Raw genomic sequence first — 19,670 nt, 5'->3', positions numbered from 1 at the left:
AAAATACGTAGCCACACAAAATACACAACGAACAGAATATCTCTCAACGCCTAATCGCGTGTTCTCCTTCTACACACCTTTCCAACAGCGTTCACCGTTATTCCGCGCGGTCCGCGACGAAAATCGCCTTAATCGTTAATTTTCAAGCGTTGCTCGTTGATCGGTTGCGCAATCGGTGTATCGTATAATTGAATCAAGCTTAATATAGCCGTAATGAGAATGCACATGCGTTGCAGACAGTATCGCTAACTGATATCGTGTTTCAATTTACATACGCTCGATAATATTATCCGGCGCGATATCCACGCTGTATTTTAATTACCTTTCGACGTCAGCCCGAACATACGTTATATATATATATATATATATATATATATATATATATATATATCTCTTTTCCTCGTTCTTTCTTTTTTGTTTTTTTTCGTTCTTGTTTTTCGGTTCGATCGTTCCTTCTAATCGGCATGTCAAAATAAATGTTGCTGTCTGCCCCGTGACAACCATCATTCAGTGCGAAATTAGTCGAATTAACAACGTGGAGATAGGAGATCAGCGGCAAGATATGTCGAGTTGGATTTCTTTATTTCTTTCGATGGCATGCTAGAGAGTTTCCCAATCAATGCGTGTTGAATGTTCTGGATGCGAAATGTTCGCAAAGGTTGCCATTTTTCAATGAAAATACTGAGACTAGGAAGTAATCGTAGTATTAGTCGATGAAAGATTATTAATATTCTGAAATTTTGTAACTTTGCGAACGAAAAAAAGGTACAGTGAGCTCAAAAAGTATTTGTCGATGAAAGATTGTCGATATTCCAAATTCTTGTAACTTTGTGACGAAAATATATATTGAGTTTAGAAAATATTGGTACAGTCGATGAAAGATTATTAATATTCTGAAATTTTGTAACTTTGCGAGAAAGAAACAAATTTGCCGTACGACAAATCAATTTATTTCAAGTTGTCGTAAAGAGGAAACTTTAGTTTTCGAGGTAGGTTTAATTACGAAAAAAAATTTTTTCAATTTTGTCCATAAAGGATTTCGAATTTGCAAACTTCACGAGAGAGAAAGTAAATGTATCCTCCTTGAAATGGTGTTGAAGTCATGTAAAAATATTTTTTGGAAAAAATTCAATACTACGAAATTATTGGATTGTCTGACGATTCTTTTTTTTTTTTTTTTTACAAATTTGCATTAATTTAAAATATCGACAATATTCTTGTTCATGTGCTTATCGTTTGTTCACTCTCGATATGATTGTTGCAAATCATATCATAAACTTTCAAAGTGACGAATTTTTTACATGATATACTTGAGATTGAAATGTGTCATATAATAATCACGTGGAAAGAATGGTAAAAAGATATAGAAATAGGAAAGCATAAATTTGTGAGAAAGAAGATTATCACTGATTGGATAAGTATAACAAACAAGAATACTAATTAAAATTTGAAATAAACTACTATGTTTGAATTCTCTGAGAATTAAACATTCTATTTTTTTTTAACATAAATTTATTATTATAAATATTTTAATTATTATAATAAATATTTAATAATATTTATTATTATAAATATTTTAATTATAAATTTATTATTTATTTATTATTATCTTAAATATCTTGATGCAATTGCAGAATTTTATCGAGACCATCGTTCATCTCACATTAATATTCCTTAAGATTCGAATATCCAGAGAGTTCAATTAACTTTCCAGCTAGAAGCTAAATCGTAAACGTAATTGAAGTTGAAGAACAGGGATAGACGACAGCTGGAACCGCCGTTGAAGAGAACACGCCAGACAATAGTGGCAAAATGGTTTGGCAAGTGGATACGGGAACAGCGTCTCGTAAACTTTTATTACACGGGCAGAACTTCGAACTTAAAGGATGCAGAGCCGGCCGAATGCGAGGACACGCCCGCTGAAAACAATTTTACTTTTGCATGATTTCACAGGCGAACCGTCTCGAGCTATTAGCTACTAGCTCGGAGAATCACCCTATTAAACCCTGACGCGATCCTCGAATTTTTATATTTCAATCTTACGTTCAATTTGTCCGAGAAGAAAGACTTGGAACGTCCTCGAAGAATGTTTAACGTAATGTAAAATTTAATTGTGAATGTTTAACGTAATGTGAAAAATCATTGCATATACCGGTGAAAACATTTTCGTATTCTGTTCATATTTGGAATTTCTCACGAATTATATCTATTTCTTACTCTACTATGGTAGACTCAAATTTTTACACTTTAACTTTGCATTCAATTTAGTAAAAAAAAAAAAAAAAAATAGGAGATATTATAAAACGTAACGTAAATTTGACCGATTTAATTAAAAATCATTTTATGTACGTTGACTGTGAATTTTTCCACATTTTGTACTTCATACTTCAAATATTGCTACTTTCGCTACGACTTTTACATTCAATTTAGTGGAGAAGAAAGATTCAGAATGTTTGAGAAGATGAGAAGAATTTTGTTCATATTTTGTTGATATATAATTGAGATATTCTTTAATGTTATAATAGAATTTCTGACGCTCGTTTTAATCTCTCTGCGATCCTCAAATTTTTGTGCTTAATTTAATAGAGTCTTACACTTAATTTAATAGAGTATTTTAAGAAGATGATTGAGATAACATTTCAATAAAAAACGTGATGAAAATTCAATTCAGAATGAAATTTAAAATGACGTTTCAGATAAAATTTAACTAAGAAATCTACTAATAAGAGTTTTTTCACATTTCGTTCACGCTTGACATATTTTTATATATAAAACATGTATCAGAGTAATTGAAATGCACGAAATAGAAAGAGAGTCATTTTTCTGATCGTAAGTTAAAAATTTGGAATTCTTAACAAATAAAATTTATTTACGAAAACCTTTACCTTTTACTTCTACACTTTATAAAAAAAAAAATTATTGAAAAATCCACTGTTGCAGATCTACGAAACTTTCGATGAAAAGTGACAAATTGGTCACCTTTGACCATTCTGATGGTTCTAGTATTTAAAAAAATATTAGAAGATAATTTAATATTAAAAAAAAGAATAATGTTACATTTAAATAATACAATATTAAAAAGAGATAATTTAACATTAAATAGTATAATATTAGAAGATAATTTAATACAAAAAAAAAAATAATGTTACATTTAAATAATATGATATTAAAAAGAGATAATTCAATATTAAAAAAAAAAGTAATGTTACATTTAAAAAATAATAATACTATATTTAAAAAATATTGTAAGTCAGTCGAAAATCAATCGAGGGAAAGACTGTAGCAAAGTTAAAGCGAAGAACTCTCGCGAACTCTGATCCCCATCTCAGGATTTCCACAATTTTCTCGCTCGAATGGGAAAGACGTTGACGAAAGAGGATTGTTTTCGGGGCTCGTTTAATGAAAATTCAAGCGGCTTCTCGCCGGGCAGTATCTTTTTACTCGCGTTCATTGTCCCACGCTGTTTGAATTTAAAGGGACCAGTTCGCGAACTAAAGTTCGCAGCGTTGTTTCAGCTGTTTAATGAGATTAGAGTGAAAGCTTTTTCTTTCGAATCTTATCGTTTGTGTCGTTCTCAAGCGGAGAATTTCAATCTGGAATTGCAGTCAGAATTTTAGACACTGGAGACGGGGAAGATGGTTGTTACTGGAACTGATTTTCTGATATATCTCCGTGTCAATTTAGAATTAAATGGAATTTTGAATTGAGGTTTGACGAAATTGGCACGGAGGTTTGTTATTTGAATTACTGTTCGCGTGATCTCATTCTGTGTGATTTCACGTGAACTCGATAGTTTTGTTTGATTTCTCGTGAATTTCATAGTATAATTTACAATTTAGAATTAAATGGAATTTTGAATTGGAGTTTGTGTTATTTGAATTATTGCGCGTGGAAGCAGCTTTTATTATGTCGAACTACAGAATTTTTATTTTACGCGTGCCTCCTTTTTTTTTTTCTTTCTTTTTTTTTTTTTTTTTTTTCGAAATATGATTTTTTATACTTTTTATTTTTTTTTTTTTTTTTTTTTATCTCATTCTCAATGTAATCGACGAATCTCGCATATGCTGCCTATATGCTGCCTCGTCCAAGCAAAACAGTCTGGTTTCCGAATACTACTCCAATAACCGCGCTGATTCCATCGTTCGGACTTTCATCTAAAATTGTCCATTTAAACGAATATTTAATTGCTAGTTTCTCGTCGATAGCGTTGCTAATGGTTATGATTTGAATCGTATAAATTGAGAAATGCGCAAAGTTAATCAATGAAAAATCGAATACATTGTTTGCTAGACGAATAAATAAATATATTTGCAATTGTATGCTATTTGTGTTGCAGTCACTGTTGAAAACAGCCGATCAACTAAAGATCAAGGGACTTTGCGAGGTGCCCGAAAGTAGAGACGGGCCACCCTCGGTAAGCCTGAGTTCGCCACCAAGGGAACCCGGCACTCCTAGAATAAATTTCACCAAGCTGAAGAGACATCATCAAAGGTACAAAAGGCCTAGAACGACGTTCGAACCTCGCGCTACAGATTCGAGGCATTACGATCGATATAAAGAAGAGGAATCGAACGAAAATTACGATTGGGAGAACAAAGAGGTAAGCATTGATAATGTCAATGAACGCGAAGCGTTGGAAAAACCGTAAGAAAGCATGATAGCCCTCACGAAAGCAACGAGGCAATCTCGTCACAGACGTCGCTAAATTCGTACCGAATATTTCGCAGAATCACATAGACTGGCAACCCGAAGATGAGGAGTGTACGGAGGCAACTGCGGGAGCAGTAGTGCTGGAAACTTGCCAACGCAACAATAACAATAGTACCACTACTGGCAACACCACCACCACCACTACCACCACCACCACCACCACCACCACCACCAATAACAACAACAATAACAACAACAATAGCAATAACAACTCCAACGGCAACGGTAACAATACAAGCAACAACAATAACAACGGTAAGTAGTCGATAAGGAGACACGGGCCCCACACCTATTGATCCTATGAATCCTATGATTTCTAGTATGTAAAGACAACATCGTTTACCAATGATATAAATAATATTAGTAGTCGGTTGTTTCAAATTTTTTTTTTTTCTCTCCTTCTTTGTTAAGAAGATCTTGAGATGGTTTAAAAAAATTGGCGGGTTTTAGGTGTGGGGCGACTTACTAATTTACAACAACGTGCAGGACAGATCATTTTCACTTTAATTAAAAAAGGTGATATGTTTTGTCATACAGGTCTCGGTCATTACGGTCATCATCCGGATCCCGGAGAGGTTGATCTACCTCCAGAAACTCAACCAACACCGCCGAGTGCCACATTGGTCGGTACTACAATTACGCATTTAAGGGACCCGGATCATCATTCCACAGGTGGTGTTGCTGATAATATTTACAACGACTGTTTTTCGCTAGCGCTTTCACTATACCGACGATATATATAAAATGTCAATTCGACGGCTACGTAACTCGGCGTGAATCACATGTTGTGAAATAAAACCGTAGATGGTTATTAGACGGGGAGAGAATTAAAATAATCAGTCTAATCGAACTTAACTAGTTGCGATTAGATTTACGTTGCTCGGTTCGCAACCACCCACGCAAGCTCGTTTAGTCAAAGCGCCCAACTTTGCCATCGTTGGCGTTCCTTTCTCCGATATAACGTTCATGGCGATAGCAACGACGGCGACGATGTTGATATTGATATTGACATCGCCCAAATCGTAAAGTTCGGGTTAGGTAAACGAGAAATTAAAAAAGAAAAAAACAAAAAAAACACCGTGATTAATTATTCGGATGCGATACTGCTATTCAATGCTATGCAACTCTTTCAGCCAGAGAACACATTAGAACTGTGTTGTTTTTCGCATTTGTTCGCAGAGATTCAGAATTGTGACAGTGTAAAGATAAAGTTTGAAACGTTGCACACAATGGATTCGTCGGACACAATTGATATCGATAGCCACATGTCAGATCGAGCGAGCGTCAGTTCAAAGAACGCAGCCGATAGCGACAACATGATGATGATCACACCGGAATTGCTCGGATTGATGCCATCTGGAAGTTCGATACACTCGGATTCTGGTGAGAATAACTCGAGGGGCCATTCCGGACAATCCAGCTCTCATCATCACGGTTCAAAATCGTGGACCCAAGAGGACATGGACGCTGCCTTGGAAGCCTTACGGAATCACGATATGAGCCTTACAAAAGCCTCTGGTAATTCAAAAGCATGCATCCTCTTTCTTTCGCTCCGCTAATACATGCGAAACATTCCTTCGTTAACAAGCTTTTTCAGTATTCTCTTATTTAATCCAGTGGTGTCGCGATCGTTTTAGCAACGTTCGGTATACCCTCGACGACTCTGTGGCAACGAGCGCATCGGCTGGGAATCGATACTCCAAAAAAAGATGGACCTACAAAATCGTGGAGCGACGAGAGTTTAAACAACGCGCTCGAAGCACTACGGACTGGAACAATATCAGCAAACAAAGCTTCGAAAGCATTTGGTATACCGTCGAGTACCTTGTACAAAATCGCGAGAAGGGAAGGCATCAGGCTGGCTGCACCTTTCAATGCAAGTCCCACCACCTGGTCGCCTGCCGATCTCGATCGTGCCCTCGAAGCAATACGCTCCGGCCAAACGTCTGTCCAGAGGGCGTCGACTGAATTCGGTATACCAACAGGAACGTTATACGGTCGATGCAAAAGAGAGGGCATCGAACTTAGCAGGAGTAATCCCACACCTTGGAGCGAAGATGCTATGACCGAAGCTCTCGAAGCTGTCAGGTAAAGTAACATTTCGCCACATTGTCGTTCTTATTATTCTTCCAAACGACACGTTTTATTCCGCTACTTTTCCTTTCTTTCTTTCTAAGACTAAAGCCTACTGTCCACGAAGAATCGCTTCCATAGAATGTAGTCTGTTAGACGTGATGGTACGTCTGTGCCCGCATAACAAGATACATTTTGTCTTATTATTAAAATTGTGCGATGAGACGCGTTATAGTGTTCCTCTATCGTTTCACTGACGACTGTTCTTCACTCTCCTCCTACATTACCTACTGCATGAAAGTATATGCATATACAGCAAGTGATAGTCTAACGCTTCGTAGACAATGAGCCTAACAGCTCGTATCGCAATGTTCTTTACTTTAGTAGAAAAAGGAAAATCTGTGATTTCTTTTATTTATTTACGATTTTTCAGATTAGGCCATATGAGCATTAATCAAGCGGCAATCCACTATAATTTACCATACTCCTCCTTGTACGGTCGTTTCAAGAGGGGAAAATACGAAGAACCAGCGGTGGGTGAAATATCGCAAGACGGTAGCAGTCCTCATTTTCATCAAAGCCCGAGTCAAAACCATTCGTCCGCTATACCCGAACAAATGCCGTACCAAGGCAGCTGAAATTTACCTCTTTATTAGATTGCTTTGAGTTAATTTCAGTTTTTCCAATTTCTTGCTGCAATTTTGCAATATTCGTCGCATCGTTCTTTGAACGAGAACGAGAACAAGCAAGCAACGAGCGATGGTAAAAGTTAGTGATCAAAAACTCATTGTTGAATCAAAAAACGATTGGCGAACGAATTCTTCTCAATAACTTAGAGATTTATGAAAAACAAGGACTTATGACATCGTAAAATGACAGTGACAATCGATGGATTCGAACGGAATCTAAGGTGGTAGAAACGAGATGTACGATGTCACTGCAGAAAATGAGTCGTGAAAAGTTTGCAGTATTACAGATGGATTGTCGTAAGCAAATATTATGTATATTGTATGACAATTACGTCGAATCGGAAACGTAAATTAATTATAATTTATAATTATTTATAAAAGAGAAAAAGTGCTGTACAGTCGGAATACTACCGGTAAATTTATTGTAGTCTGTAAGTTGACGATGCAATTGGCCAATTTCAAGAGCAAATTTCAATTCTCAATAGAATTTCTGTTATCTTGATTTTCGCTTTTTTTTTTTTATGTCTCTTTTAATCGGTTACTTTCTTTCTTTAAGATTACTAAATAAATTTTTCACAAAAGTGAAGTTGTTGTATGATCAGACACTGTATTATATACAGTAGTATTACATTGTAACAATATCTTTGAAAAAAGAAAGATTTTACATAAATATAAAAGTGAGGAAGAGATTTTGTTGAAAAACTTTCTACTCACATACAGGTCCAAATTAAAATACGTATTTTGTTATGTTTTAAATCGTTTATTCTATTATATTTGACCAATGACTTGTTCGCAAGAGAAATGAAACAAAAATATAAAGTTTCTAATTGTTTCCTCCGCATTTACATTAAGAAAACGTCAAAATATTTTCGGATTTTTTCAAAGATATGAAACAAACGAAATTGAAGGAAAAGTGCGTAGAATTTCTACAGGATTGATTTCTGAAAGCAAAAATACTTTTTTCATTAAACTAAACTGCCACATGTAAAGAATGTATTGCATCTATTACTAATTTATCATGCTCACGACTATTATATAAAAACATATAAATATATACTACTTATAAAAATATATATATGTACAGTTTATATATTTTAAATTAAAAAGTAATGCGACAAAATAAATCTTTGTATTTAATACCCACTATTGTTTAATTTTAATCATCATCGAATCTAGGCAGAATTCAATGTATTGTATCGAAAATCTTTTATTAATATTTTAGTAATTAATAAAAACTCGAAACTAAAATTTTATAGCATTTTATAAAAAGTTATCTCCCCTCTCGTTCATCTCCTCAAAATTTCATATCGATTGGGAACTGATGTTTTTTGGAACTACAGGCTAAAATTTTTTCATCTGAGACCTAGTTTCCGAGAAAATCGAATTTAAAAATTTATCGAGTTCATTTGAACTCTTGCTAATTCTAGACATGACAGAAAAGAATAATTAATAGAAGGTTATTCTACGTGCAAATATAAGTAAAAAAAGGAGAATAACATTTTTTTCATTTAAAGCTTCATTCTCAAGAAAATAGACTTTGAATACGTTTCGTTAAAAATTGCCTTGATGCACGCGTTACATTTGATACATTTTCAAATTCGATTTTCTCGAAAACTAAGATTCGAAAGAAAAAATTTTTCATATTTCTTTCTTATTTTTTTACAAGGAATCACCTCTCATCTGCTTGTACATTCAGCAGTACTTTGTATATTTATTTCACATCTTGATAGCTATCTGAAAAATAGCATCGATGCTCTTTAAGAGTCTAACACTGTATAATAAATATTGTATTGAATCGGATCTTCATTTAAAATTTTATTTTACAGATATAAAAACTTTTAATCATCAAGAAACATTTAAATAGAACGTTAAATAAAAAATATTTATTTTATATATATATATATACATATGTAATATTATGATTCTAAACGACATACGCGTATGTATAGCAATATCTTCTTTGCAATGTTCGTATACCGTGTCGTACAATATATATAAATATTTAAATATAGAGTGTTTTGTAGCCAATTTATATTTATACAATTAAAGAAATGGAACTTCGGTAAAAAAAATTATATTACTTACGAAATGTTATAGAAAACATTTAGAAATATTTTATGTATTTTATATTTGTTTGTATTTATACATTTTATATTTTTTATATATTCTTTTCATATTATATACATTGCATTTTTGCATTCTAAAATTTCCTATAAACACAGAAATTCACAGTTTGATGATTTCTCATACAAAGTCAATGTCATTTTTATATTAAAGTTGAAACAGGTATGTGTGTATATATATATATACACACACACACACACACACTTTAAGTATACAGCGTGGTCCACTTAAGTGACGCCACCTAAATATTTTTTCGGATTGTGATGATACAAAAAGTATTGTTTACCTATCGTGAATAGTATCTATAATTGGTAAGAATTCTTTTTTTTTTAAGTTATTTTTTTCAAGGACTTTTTAAGGTCATTGACGTTTCTTTCCCATACAACTATTTTTTTTTTTTTATTGCATCTGATTAGTGTAGCTGATAAAAAAGTATGTTCAGATATGTAAACATGACATTGATGCCGATAAATTTAAGTTTTACCTTATCTTAATTTTACAAGTTATTATCGTCACAATAAATGTTCAAAATACTGTCCTTCTACGATGATACACTGTCTGAAATGAGTAACAAGTGATTGTTACTGACTGAATCAACAGTAGCAACAGCTGTAATTACTCGATTTCTCATATCTTCAGGTGTAGTCGTTTGTTTCAATTTTTCTCGCAAAAAAAAACATTCATTGGAGTGAAGGCTGATGAACGCGATGCAACAAATTCATTACGACCAATCCATCGATTTGGAAATTTGTAATCTAAAATTTGCTTGACAAGGCATGTAGAATGAGCCAGACAACCATCATGCTGGCACCATATTCTTATGTTAGATGAATATTTAATGGTACATCATGCACGAACATTTCTAGTTCATTTTGCAAGAATGTTGCATAGTTTTTTCCATTTAAAGCCTAGACAAGCAAATTTTAGATTACAAATTTCCAAATCGATGAATTGATCGTGATAGAGTTGTTGCATGGCCACTGCATTCACTGGACTTCACTCTAATGGATTTTTTTTGTGGGGGAAAAAAAACAGTTTACGACGAACGTCCAACTATACCTGAAAACATGAGAAATCGAATAGTTACAGCTGTTGCTGCTGTTGATTCAGAAACAATCGAAAGATCACTACAATCACTTGTTATTCGTTTCATCAGTGTATCATCGTAGGACAGTATTTTGAACATTTATTGTGACGATAATAACTTGTAAAATTTAAATAAATAAAAACTTAAATTTTTCGGTATCAATGTTATTTCAAGGTCATGTTCTTTACATATCTGAACGTACTTTTTTATCAGCTACACAATGCAATAAAACAAAAATATAGTTGTATGAGGAAGAAACGTCAATAACCTTAAAAAGTCCTTGAAAAGAATGACCTTAAAAAAAAAAATTTTTACCAGTTATAGATCTTTCGATACTATTCACGATAGGCAAAAAATATTTTTTATATCATCACAATTTGAAAAGATACTTAAGTGGCCTCACTTAAATGGATCATCCTATACGTCAAGAAAAAAATGTCAATGAAGGTGTCAATTTACGATCGATGAAGATAATCTATCGATGTCTATCGTTGTTGTAATTCTTAACCATTGTGCAGCAACACACCAGTATGCTGTAAAATGCCGTAAAATGATTATTATTAGTATGCTGTCAAATTTAACCAATAGTTAATCAGTCCAGAGCATAGGATAGAGATAATTTTCTGTTGGTTGTTATCGTCGTCATTTGTTCGATTGCTTTGTTATTACTTGTCGTTTGTTATTTTTAATAAATTAATATTATGTAATTGAATTAATATATTTTTTCATTAATAATTATTATTTTGTATTTATTCTATATATGTATACATGATGTATATCATATATAATACATCATATATATATATATATATATATCAGTTATTTCAATATTTTTAATTTTTAAGTTACTTTTTCTTCAAGTGTACTGTAAAACTTTTAAATACTTAAAAGTGTTACACAACAGAAAAAAAATGAGAAACACTGCTAATCATACTAAATACACACATGTACTACAAGTACGTGTATGTACAGAGTCGGGTCACAAATTTTTCGTTAAAGTGCCAAAAGAAAAAATTCGGGTAATTATTTAACAATTATATTTTAGTCTACATGGAGACTCATCTAAATAATTGTATTTTTTGTGATATTATAAGTAACAAAGCTCCAAGCGAAAAGATATATGAGGTATGAAAAAATTAACCTAACCCAACTAAACTATAAGTACATTCAATATATATATATATATATATATATATATATATATATATATATATATATATATATATATATATATATATATATATAAACTTTTATTCGTGATATGTAATGACACCTATTTGGAAAAAAATATTTTCATTTATAGTAACTCATACTTAGTAAATATGTAATATTATATTTTATTTTAGGACGATTACGTGACATGTATTAAAGATATTAATCCAGCTTCAACTCATCATTATTTAATATTGCCAAATAAACATATAAACAATGCAAAAGAACTATGCTCAACAGATGATGAACTTTGTAAGTTTAAGTGTGATAATCTAATTGAAATATTAAATTAAGCTTGTATGTAAAAATCATTCATCTACAGTAATAATTTTTAGATGATAGAATTCTTTCCACAGTAGACATAATAGCAGAACAACAAGGTTTAGATCTTACAGTTACACGTACAGGATTTCATTGGCCACCATTTAATACAATATCTCACTTGCATTTACATGTTATCTCTCCTATATGCAATATAAACTTTTTTAAAAAATTTATTTTTAAACCAAATTCATATTGGTTTGTAAGCGTACGTATAATGCATACTTTGAAAATCATAAATCCTTTGTTTCAAATTGATTTAAAATTAATGAATATTGTTTTACAGACGGATTATGTGAAGTCTTATCTTAAAAATCGGAAATAATTCTGTTATATTAGGCTGTCCTATCAAGCTTAAGGCCAAGATTAATAACTGTGATATTTTTTTGTAGAAGATTATATAAATATAACATGTTAACTGTTCATGAAAACTAAAATGAACTCCACTAAAAACATATACTATATGAATAGAATTTATATTAATTTAATATCTATGTAAACTATTTCCATTATTATTAAAGATACTGCTAAATGTAAGTAAGTTTAAAAATTATTTTAAAACATGCATTTGACAGTAATAAAAAAACTTTCGATATTATTTTTAAAATTATTAGTACTGTTTTTACATATTAAGATTTGCTTTTTATGTTTTATTACAGTTAGTGTAAAAACAACTTCGGTCGAAAGATCGCTGCATCATGGATTTTAATGAGACTTTCTTTAAACATTTTGTTATAACATACGAATGACGGAAAAATTAAGAATAAAAAAAAAGAAATATTTCATCAGACCATGAAAAAAAAATATATATAGACAAGCTACTTTACTTAATAGATTGTGTTGTAACATGCAAAACAAATGAGCAATTATAAGTAAAAGACAAAAATTGGGTTTGAACTAATTTTAATTTTAAACAGAATTTCATACCGAAAGTTTTTATTAATATCTCGGAAACTAATAAATATCCGAAATTAAAATTTTATATTTGGAATATAAAATTTGCCCTATCCTTTTCCCACCAAAATCTTATATCGATTTTATATCAAAATTGGTGCTTTCCGGAACTACAATCAGAAAAACCAATCACAAAAATCCTAATACAATCTATGAAGAAAAATAATTTATTAGTAAATTACACTATATTTTATTGGTAATTTTGAAATAATCTTAAGTTGAATCAATGTAAGAATAATAAATCAAAATTTTGACTACTCATTTAAATACATTTATATCAAAATATTGTATTTCAGTTAATATGGAAGTATATGTTTCAATTTTATAATATTCTCAATCAGATAATTTATGGAAAAGCCCTTGTTCATACATATTCCTCCATTTTTCTCCATTCGGATACAAGTAATTTTTAATACAGTTTTCGTTGAATTTAGTTGAATAACCTGGACTGATAGGTGGCATATAACAAGCATTCTGAACAACTACAGGATTTTCAAAATGTTCATGTTGTTGATCGATGTATTCTATCACACGATTTTCAGTAGATGCACTTAGGCAAATAAAATCCCACATTTGCAGATGTTGAACCATTTCGCATAAGCCCACTCCGCCAGCGTGAGGACACACTGGAACTAATAAAATAAAAATTACGATAAAATGATCGTTCTTGCATGTTCGAAGTATATTATAATGCAACTTACCGCCCAGTTTCTTTGCCATCAAATAAACAGCTAATATTTCATTGATCCCTCCTATTCTAGCTGAATCTATTTGGCAATAGTCAATTGCTTTTGCTTGTAGTAATTGCTTAAACATCACGCGATTAGCGCACATTTCACCGGTTGCGATACCAATACCATATGGCTTTAATTCATTTGCGATCTTTAAATGGCCCAATACATCATCCGGAGACGTTGGTTCTTCAATCCAAGTTGGTTTAAATTTTGCTAATTTTTTCATCCATTCGATCGACTCGTTGATATTCCATATTTGATTAGCATCCAGCATCAATTTATTTTTATATCCTATTGTTTCGCGTACCAATTGACATCTTCTTATGTCATCTGTTAAATTTTGGCCAACTTTTACTTTGAAAGATGTAAAGCCAAGAGACAAGAATTTAGTACAGAGCTCTTTAACTTTATCATTACTATATCCAAGCCACCCCACTTGCGTTGTGTATGCTGGGTATCCAGTTTTCCGTAGTATTTCTTCACGCTTCTCTTTATCTTTTTGATTAACTTTCAGCAATTCCACTGCTTCTTCTTCCGTGATAACATCAGTGCTATGAGAGACAACAAAAATTCGTTTGAATTTCAAATAATTACAGTAGTTCATTTGTTTCGTAATATATGTATTAATTTATATGTACATATGTACATATGTAGGTATATAATTTACATATATCTAAAATCAATCGTGGAGACGAGTTGTTCAGGAGTTAAATCCGTAAGTAGCTTCCAAACAGGTTTATTTTCTATTCTAGCCCACAGATCCCACAACGCGTTTATTATAGCCGCTGTAGCAAGATGAATAACGCCCTTTTCTGGTCCAATCTAATGCATTTAATCTATTTATATTGAACGTGCGATTTTAATTTGAACTTGCTATATTTGTAATATATTACCCATCTCAATTGCGGTTCACTTGTCAGTTTTCTCCAGAAAGACCCGAAGTGCGCAAAAATTTCATTAGCGTTTTGTCCTTTCACTAAATAGAACATTGATTTGCATGCCTGTACAACTGCGAAATATTTTAAAGAAAATTTTGATAATATTGTTCATAAATAGTTATTTTAATAAATAAATAAATAAATATCTATACCAATTTCTGTGCCTCTGCCCAAAGTAAATGTTAATCCATATCCTTCGATCCCTTTGTTAGTCTTGATCGTAACATACGCGCAAGAATAATCAGGATCAGTGTGCTGTAATTGAATATTATATTACAACAACTGTTTATAAAATTAAATTTCAATCTAGAATACCTACGCACAGTATTTCATCGAAAGGAAAATACATACCATAGCATCACTTCCGTCAGCTAATAACGATGTTGGAAACCTTATGTCTTTCACATCAAGTTCTGTTATTAGAATCTCCATCATTTACGTAAAAATTTCGGAAAACTTTCAATTTCTTTTAATTAACAGTTTACGACAACGTTTTCAATGAAATGTTTTTAGACGACGTTTTCCTGAATATTAGTAAGATACCATAGTTCACGTCAGCTATCATCTCTTTTATCATATTACATAAATATAACATTATCTCTGTTAAATTTGATACAGAATCATACAGAAAACAAAGAAATGTAATTATAGATAAAGAACTTTGACGTGCGACTTTGAAAAATTAAAAATGCTATATGTACTCGTTTCCATGATTTTCTATAAATTAATTATTTAATTAATTATAATTGATAATTAATTAATTAATTAGTTAAACAATTAACGTGTCACTTAATTTAAATGATTCATTTTATTTCTCGCCGAAACAGGAATTGTTCGTTTGATAAATTATATTTCCAAATATATAATTTTCTTTTGAGATATCGCTATATACATATATATCTTTGAGAATCTTGTATGAGAAATTATATCTTATAGATATAATAATATTATATAAATTATATCTTATTATATGAGAAATTATTATTATATTTCTGTACGAACAAATATTGCTGTGGTTGAAATTTCATTAGAATTCATATCTGGACGTTGGAGAAGGAAATAGTAGGAAAAAATAGACGAAGCATGGTGTAATAATTAATAGATTTTATTAAATTATACATTATACTGTCAAAATATTGAGAAATAACTAATTAACACTTTTAATTTTTGGAAAAATTAGTATCAGACACTCTAGATTTCGATCTACATATGTATATGTATGCATACGACTCAATATTTCAGTTGCATGATAGTGATAAATCTATTCGATTAAACCACGTATCACAAGAAGGTACATATACAGCTGATTATATTTCATTATGATGAATATTCATCAGTTAAATTAATTATTTAAGTCGTCTTTAAGTCGTTGTGTATACGTATTCTATGAAGATAAAAAAAAATGTTGGTCAGATTGGTTATTTCTAATAAATCTAATAAGTATAATAAGAAATAGGCATATGTATTAATATTAGCCAAAAATTGAAAGTTTCATATTTATAGTATAGTTCTTATAGCAGCACTTTTTAACACAATCTGTGGGCCGATTACGTGCGTATTTTTTGCATAACGTGGACAACTTTTCACGCTTAGAAGAGACTTGCTATTTGTAGAGAACGGAATGACGGAAATTCTGTGATCCGAAGATTAGTGTTAACTTCTAATCCATACACAAGTGAGTGACTGAGAAACGTATTTGAAGGGCACGACAGAAAAAGTTATTTAGAGCAGAGATGGCGAACTGGCGGCCCGCGGACCCGTTTTTGTCCGTGTTCCTACTTTTTTGATCGGCAGGACAATCCGCTCCACTATATCGATTTTTCTATTTTGGCGTAGATAATTTAAAAGAAAATCGGAAAAATAATTTGTATGGCTGCGGCAAGAAATAATGTATAGAGTGGAAACTAATTTTCATGGTGGGGGAACCGGCAGACTGAACAGTTTGTAGCCCATGATGTGAAAGAAACTCAACGCTCTGATTTAAAGAAAAAAGCAAGAAAAACCATGATACCAAAAATATCAGAAAGATTTGCAAATAATTACAGGTACATTTAATAGTAAATGGGAAGTACAGAATTTAAGGTTAAATTAATATTAAGGTTAAATTTAGGAATATATATATTCCTAATGCAATTTTAATTATGCATTCAAAAATAAAAACTAAACAAAATAACAAAAATTCAGTTTAATTCTTATTGAATAATTTGGGTAGTTTTAGGAACGTACCTAACTTCGAATTTCACACTTCTTAATTATAATTAAATTTTATCATAATTAGAACACTTTTTACTAAGAAATTTTGCTTTTTTAAGTAGTTCCTTAAACATGTTAAAATTTAGTAAATATTTAGTAAAATATTACCGAAATTCTTGTCCACTATTAAATATTATAACAAGTGCTTTATTTCTGATATTTTATATATTTTTCATTTTTGCATCCTCTAATTTCCCATAAATGCATAAAAATCCAAAATCTAACTATGACAAATGATAAAATCTGTATTTGATAAAACTCGAGTGTTATCGATCAGTTAATTTTTTTATTACTATGACAGCAGAATAAAATAAGAGAGGATTCCTTTCTATATCTTTGTACATTGTTGTAGTGATGCACATATTTTTTAAATGAGTGGAACAGTGGTGACGCCAATAGCAAAAGAAGATAGAAGAAAAAAAATTGTAATGAATATTTTAAAAATTTAGTTGTAAAGAAGCAAACACTCTGGAAACCATATCATTATATAAATTAAATAAATAACCGCTCTTGTCTTGATATTAAACCTTGTAATATTTATTAATTAAAAGGTGTAAACCTTCACATTGTATCGCTTCAAATGCCATCTTTTAGTCAATGCTTTCAGCGATAAATTTGTAGTACATACTTACCTACATTTTGTTATTAGCACCGAAATCAAATGTATTCAATCTCACGAGTAAAAAAGATTAGTTAGTGCGTATTATTTTATTATGGCAGATCCATTCGAAGTAATCGTAGGAACATACGAGCAATATTTACTCGGTTACAAAATAAACAATGATAATAATGTAAGTGAACAACTTCTATTTATTATAGGATATTATATTGTAGGTTATGTCGGTCACATGTAATTTGAGTTTAATGTAATTTCATGTTTGATTGATAAATTCTGTGAATTTTTAGGAATATAAAATAGAAAAAAGTTTTGCTACGCATAGCCATACCAATAGCATACGTAGCGTTACATGTAACAAAAATTTTTTAGCCTCCAGTGGAGCAGATGATTCTGTTTATTTATATGATTTAAATAACAGAGTAGAGTTTGGTAGATTAATGCACCATAATGGTAGGTATAATCATATACAGTTGTTATTTGCATATCATGTCAAAATCAGTATCATCTGTTTTAGTATATCTTATATGTTCTTTATATATTTATGCAGATACTGTTAATTGCATCATGTTTGCCCCTGACGGATCTCACCTATTTTCATGCAGTAACGACGGAACTATAGCTGCAATTCGATGCGGAAATTGGCAAATGGAGAAACATTGGCAAAAACCACACAAAGGTTTAGCTGTTAATACTTTAGCTATTCATCCATCAGGAAAAATAGCACTATCTACTGGAGCAGATGGAATTCTTCGAACATGGAATCTAATTAAAGGAAGACAAGCATATGCCACAAATTTAACCCCAAGATTGAAATTAGATGCTAAAAATGTGCATATTCTTAAGTGGAGTCCTAATGGTGATAAGTATTTGTTGGCTGTAATGCAAACAATAGATGTGTACTCCGTAAAATTAGCAGGAATTGAAAGAGAAATTAAATTTGACTCAAAAATTGTTTGCGTAGAATTTTTAAACAATGATTTAATTGCTGTAGGTTTAGAAAATGGTCAAATTAAGTTTTATGATCTTAAAAAATCAGTGTACACTGTAGAAGCAGTTGCGCATGATAACCGTGTAAAATGTATAGCTATTAAGGATAAGTTTTTAGTCACAACTTCAAGTTCTGGAGAAATTAAACTATGGAGGTATAAGAAAAACAAATTAGATATGCTGCAAAAAGTTAATTGTGGTCTTAGAATTACCTGTTTGTCTTTTGCAATATTGTGTACGAATTAGTATTTAAATTAAATATATTATAAAACACAATATTTTCTATCAGTTTACCTTTTGTGGATTTTATAAAACAATACGAATGTAATTTTTTCGATATTTTACTAACATCTTGTTTTGTAATTTCTTTTCATCGTATTTACTATTTATTCTATGTATTACAACCTTATAAAGATAAATCACTTTTCTTTCTTCTCATTTAAATCATAGATTCCATCTTTGCTATCATTATTTGACAATTTTCTACTCTTCTTGGATGTAAGTTCAAGTGTTACATCATCTTCTTTCTTTTCTTTTTCTTCAGAACCAATCTATTTTTTATTTAGATTTCATTTAGATCATTTGCATTTCTCATTTACACATTTCTTCTTTTCTTCGACTTCTTTGTTAAAAATAAAATGAGATTTATTTAAAAATAATTTTTCAATAATTTCCAATAATTTTAATGAGAAACTTTACAATCTTTTAATTAATTTATTATGATATGTAACTCTACATTTAATTCAGACATGAAAATGGATAATCCTGTGATTTACTATTTTTACATGATATCTAATACTTTTATTCAAACCTCCATCATTTGGAATAATTGAATTTTATCAAATTATTATAGAAATTTCTTTTCAATTATTTTCTTTGTTTATGATAGCCTTAAATTTTTAATTTCTTTTTTCTTTTTCTTTTTATTCCTTGCCCGACTGAACAAGATGCTTGTATGATATTAACTCT

At 31.0% G+C, this 19,670-nt stretch overlaps 4 protein-coding genes across 7 annotated transcripts; 3 read left to right on the top strand and 1 right to left on the bottom strand.

Annotated features, from left to right (window-relative positions):
• The first annotated feature begins 4,303 nt into the window (after nt 1-4,303).
• On the top strand, nt 4,304-8,725 carry LOC122526822 (phosphatidylinositol 3-kinase 3-like). 3 transcript variants are annotated; one of them, XR_006306221.1, is made up of 7 exons: nt 4,304-4,600; nt 4,728-4,965; nt 5,227-5,382; nt 5,890-6,228; nt 6,348-6,798; nt 7,217-8,149; nt 8,293-8,725. XR_006306221.1 is itself a non-coding variant. In XM_043650384.1 (6 exons), the coding sequence occupies exons 1-6, from the start codon at nt 4,319-4,321 to the stop codon at nt 7,419-7,421; spliced, it is 1,650 nt and encodes a 549-aa protein (XP_043506319.1). In that variant the 5' UTR covers nt 4,304-4,318; the 3' UTR covers nt 7,422-8,725. The 3 variants fall into 3 exon arrangements, 2 of the variants coding, with proteins under 2 accessions (XP_043506319.1, XP_043506318.1); XM_043650384.1 differs by having other exon boundaries at nt 5,248-5,382; nt 7,217-8,725; XM_043650383.1 differs by having other exon boundaries at nt 7,217-8,725.
• Nucleotides 8,726-11,579: 2,854 nt separating this feature from the next.
• LOC122526821 (histidine triad nucleotide-binding protein 3-like) lies at nt 11,580-12,642 on the top strand. 2 transcript variants are annotated; one of them, XM_043650381.1, is made up of 4 exons: nt 11,580-11,702; nt 12,030-12,147; nt 12,231-12,424; nt 12,503-12,642. In XM_043650381.1, exons 1-4 carry the CDS (start codon nt 11,595-11,597, stop codon nt 12,539-12,541), a joined length of 459 nt encoding a protein of 152 aa, XP_043506316.1. In that variant the 5' UTR covers nt 11,580-11,594; the 3' UTR covers nt 12,542-12,642. The 2 variants fall into 2 exon arrangements, with proteins under 2 accessions (XP_043506316.1, XP_043506317.1); XM_043650382.1 differs by having other exon boundaries at nt 11,611-11,808.
• A 785-nt stretch (nt 12,643-13,427) lies between these two features.
• LOC122526820 (mitochondrial enolase superfamily member 1-like) lies at nt 13,428-15,402 on the bottom strand. The gene is made up of 6 exons (XM_043650380.1): nt 15,194-15,402; nt 14,995-15,097; nt 14,798-14,913; nt 14,572-14,726; nt 13,872-14,455; nt 13,428-13,802 (listed from the first exon to the last, which is right to left on the bottom strand). The coding sequence occupies exons 1-6, from the start codon at nt 15,275-15,277 to the stop codon at nt 13,504-13,506; spliced, it is 1,341 nt and encodes a 446-aa protein (XP_043506315.1). The 5' UTR covers nt 15,278-15,402; the 3' UTR covers nt 13,428-13,503.
• A 2,066-nt stretch (nt 15,403-17,468) lies between these two features.
• On the top strand, nt 17,469-18,975 carry LOC122526819 (p21-activated protein kinase-interacting protein 1-like). The gene is made up of 3 exons (XM_043650379.1): nt 17,469-17,886; nt 18,002-18,164; nt 18,262-18,975. The coding sequence occupies exons 1-3, from the start codon at nt 17,809-17,811 to the stop codon at nt 18,945-18,947; spliced, it is 927 nt and encodes a 308-aa protein (XP_043506314.1). The 5' UTR covers nt 17,469-17,808; the 3' UTR covers nt 18,948-18,975.
• The last annotated feature ends 695 nt before the right edge of the window (nt 18,976-19,670 follow it).

The sequence above is a fragment of the Frieseomelitta varia genome, unplaced genomic scaffold (genome assembly GCF_011392965.1).
Source record: "Frieseomelitta varia isolate USP_RPSP 00005682 unplaced genomic scaffold, Fvar_1.2 scaffold_195, whole genome shotgun sequence".
NCBI lineage: Eukaryota > Metazoa > Arthropoda > Insecta > Hymenoptera > Apidae > Frieseomelitta > Frieseomelitta varia.
The sequence above is the reverse complement of the archived record's forward strand: the minus strand, read 5'-3'. Positions and strand labels throughout refer to the sequence as shown.

What these genes read in the sequence shown, in the direction of transcription:
- LOC122526822 (XM_043650383.1), top strand. Translation starts at nt 4,319, where the DNA reads ATGCTATTTGTGTTGCAGTCACTGTTGAAAACAGCCGATCAACTAAAG. An exon ending in CCCGGATCATCATTCCACAG is followed by an intron (nt 5,383 to 5,889) that starts GTGGTGTTGCTG and finishes ATTTGTTCGCAG; the next exon opens with AGATTCAGAATTGTGACAGT. An exon ending in GAAGCTCTCGAAGCTGTCAG is followed by an intron (nt 6,799 to 7,216) that starts GTAAAGTAACAT and finishes ACGATTTTTCAG; the next exon opens with ATTAGGCCATATGAGCATTA.
- LOC122526821 (XM_043650381.1), top strand. Translation starts at nt 11,595, where the DNA reads ATGAGAAACACTGCTAATCATACTAAATACACACATGTACTACAAGTA. An exon ending in TGCCAAAAGAAAAAATTCGG is followed by an intron (nt 11,703 to 12,029) that starts GTAATTATTTAA and finishes ATTTTATTTTAG; the next exon opens with GACGATTACGTGACATGTAT. An exon ending in CTCAACAGATGATGAACTTT is followed by an intron (nt 12,148 to 12,230) that starts GTAAGTTTAAGT and finishes AATAATTTTTAG; the next exon opens with ATGATAGAATTCTTTCCACA.
- LOC122526820 (XM_043650380.1), bottom strand. Translation starts at nt 15,277, where the DNA reads ATGATGGAGATTCTAATAACAGAACTTGATGTGAAAGACATAAGGTTT. An exon ending in CTGACGGAAGTGATGCTATG is followed by an intron (nt 15,098 to 15,193) that starts GTATGTATTTTC and finishes ATTCAATTACAG; the next exon opens with CACACTGATCCTGATTATTC. An exon ending in GATGGCAAAGAAACTGGGCG is followed by an intron (nt 13,803 to 13,871) that starts GTAAGTTGCATT and finishes TTATTTTATTAG; the next exon opens with TTCCAGTGTGTCCTCACGCT.
- LOC122526819 (XM_043650379.1), top strand. Translation starts at nt 17,809, where the DNA reads ATGGCAGATCCATTCGAAGTAATCGTAGGAACATACGAGCAATATTTA. An exon ending in AAATAAACAATGATAATAAT is followed by an intron (nt 17,887 to 18,001) that starts GTAAGTGAACAA and finishes GTGAATTTTTAG; the next exon opens with GAATATAAAATAGAAAAAAG. An exon ending in TAGATTAATGCACCATAATG is followed by an intron (nt 18,165 to 18,261) that starts GTAGGTATAATC and finishes ATATTTATGCAG; the next exon opens with ATACTGTTAATTGCATCATG.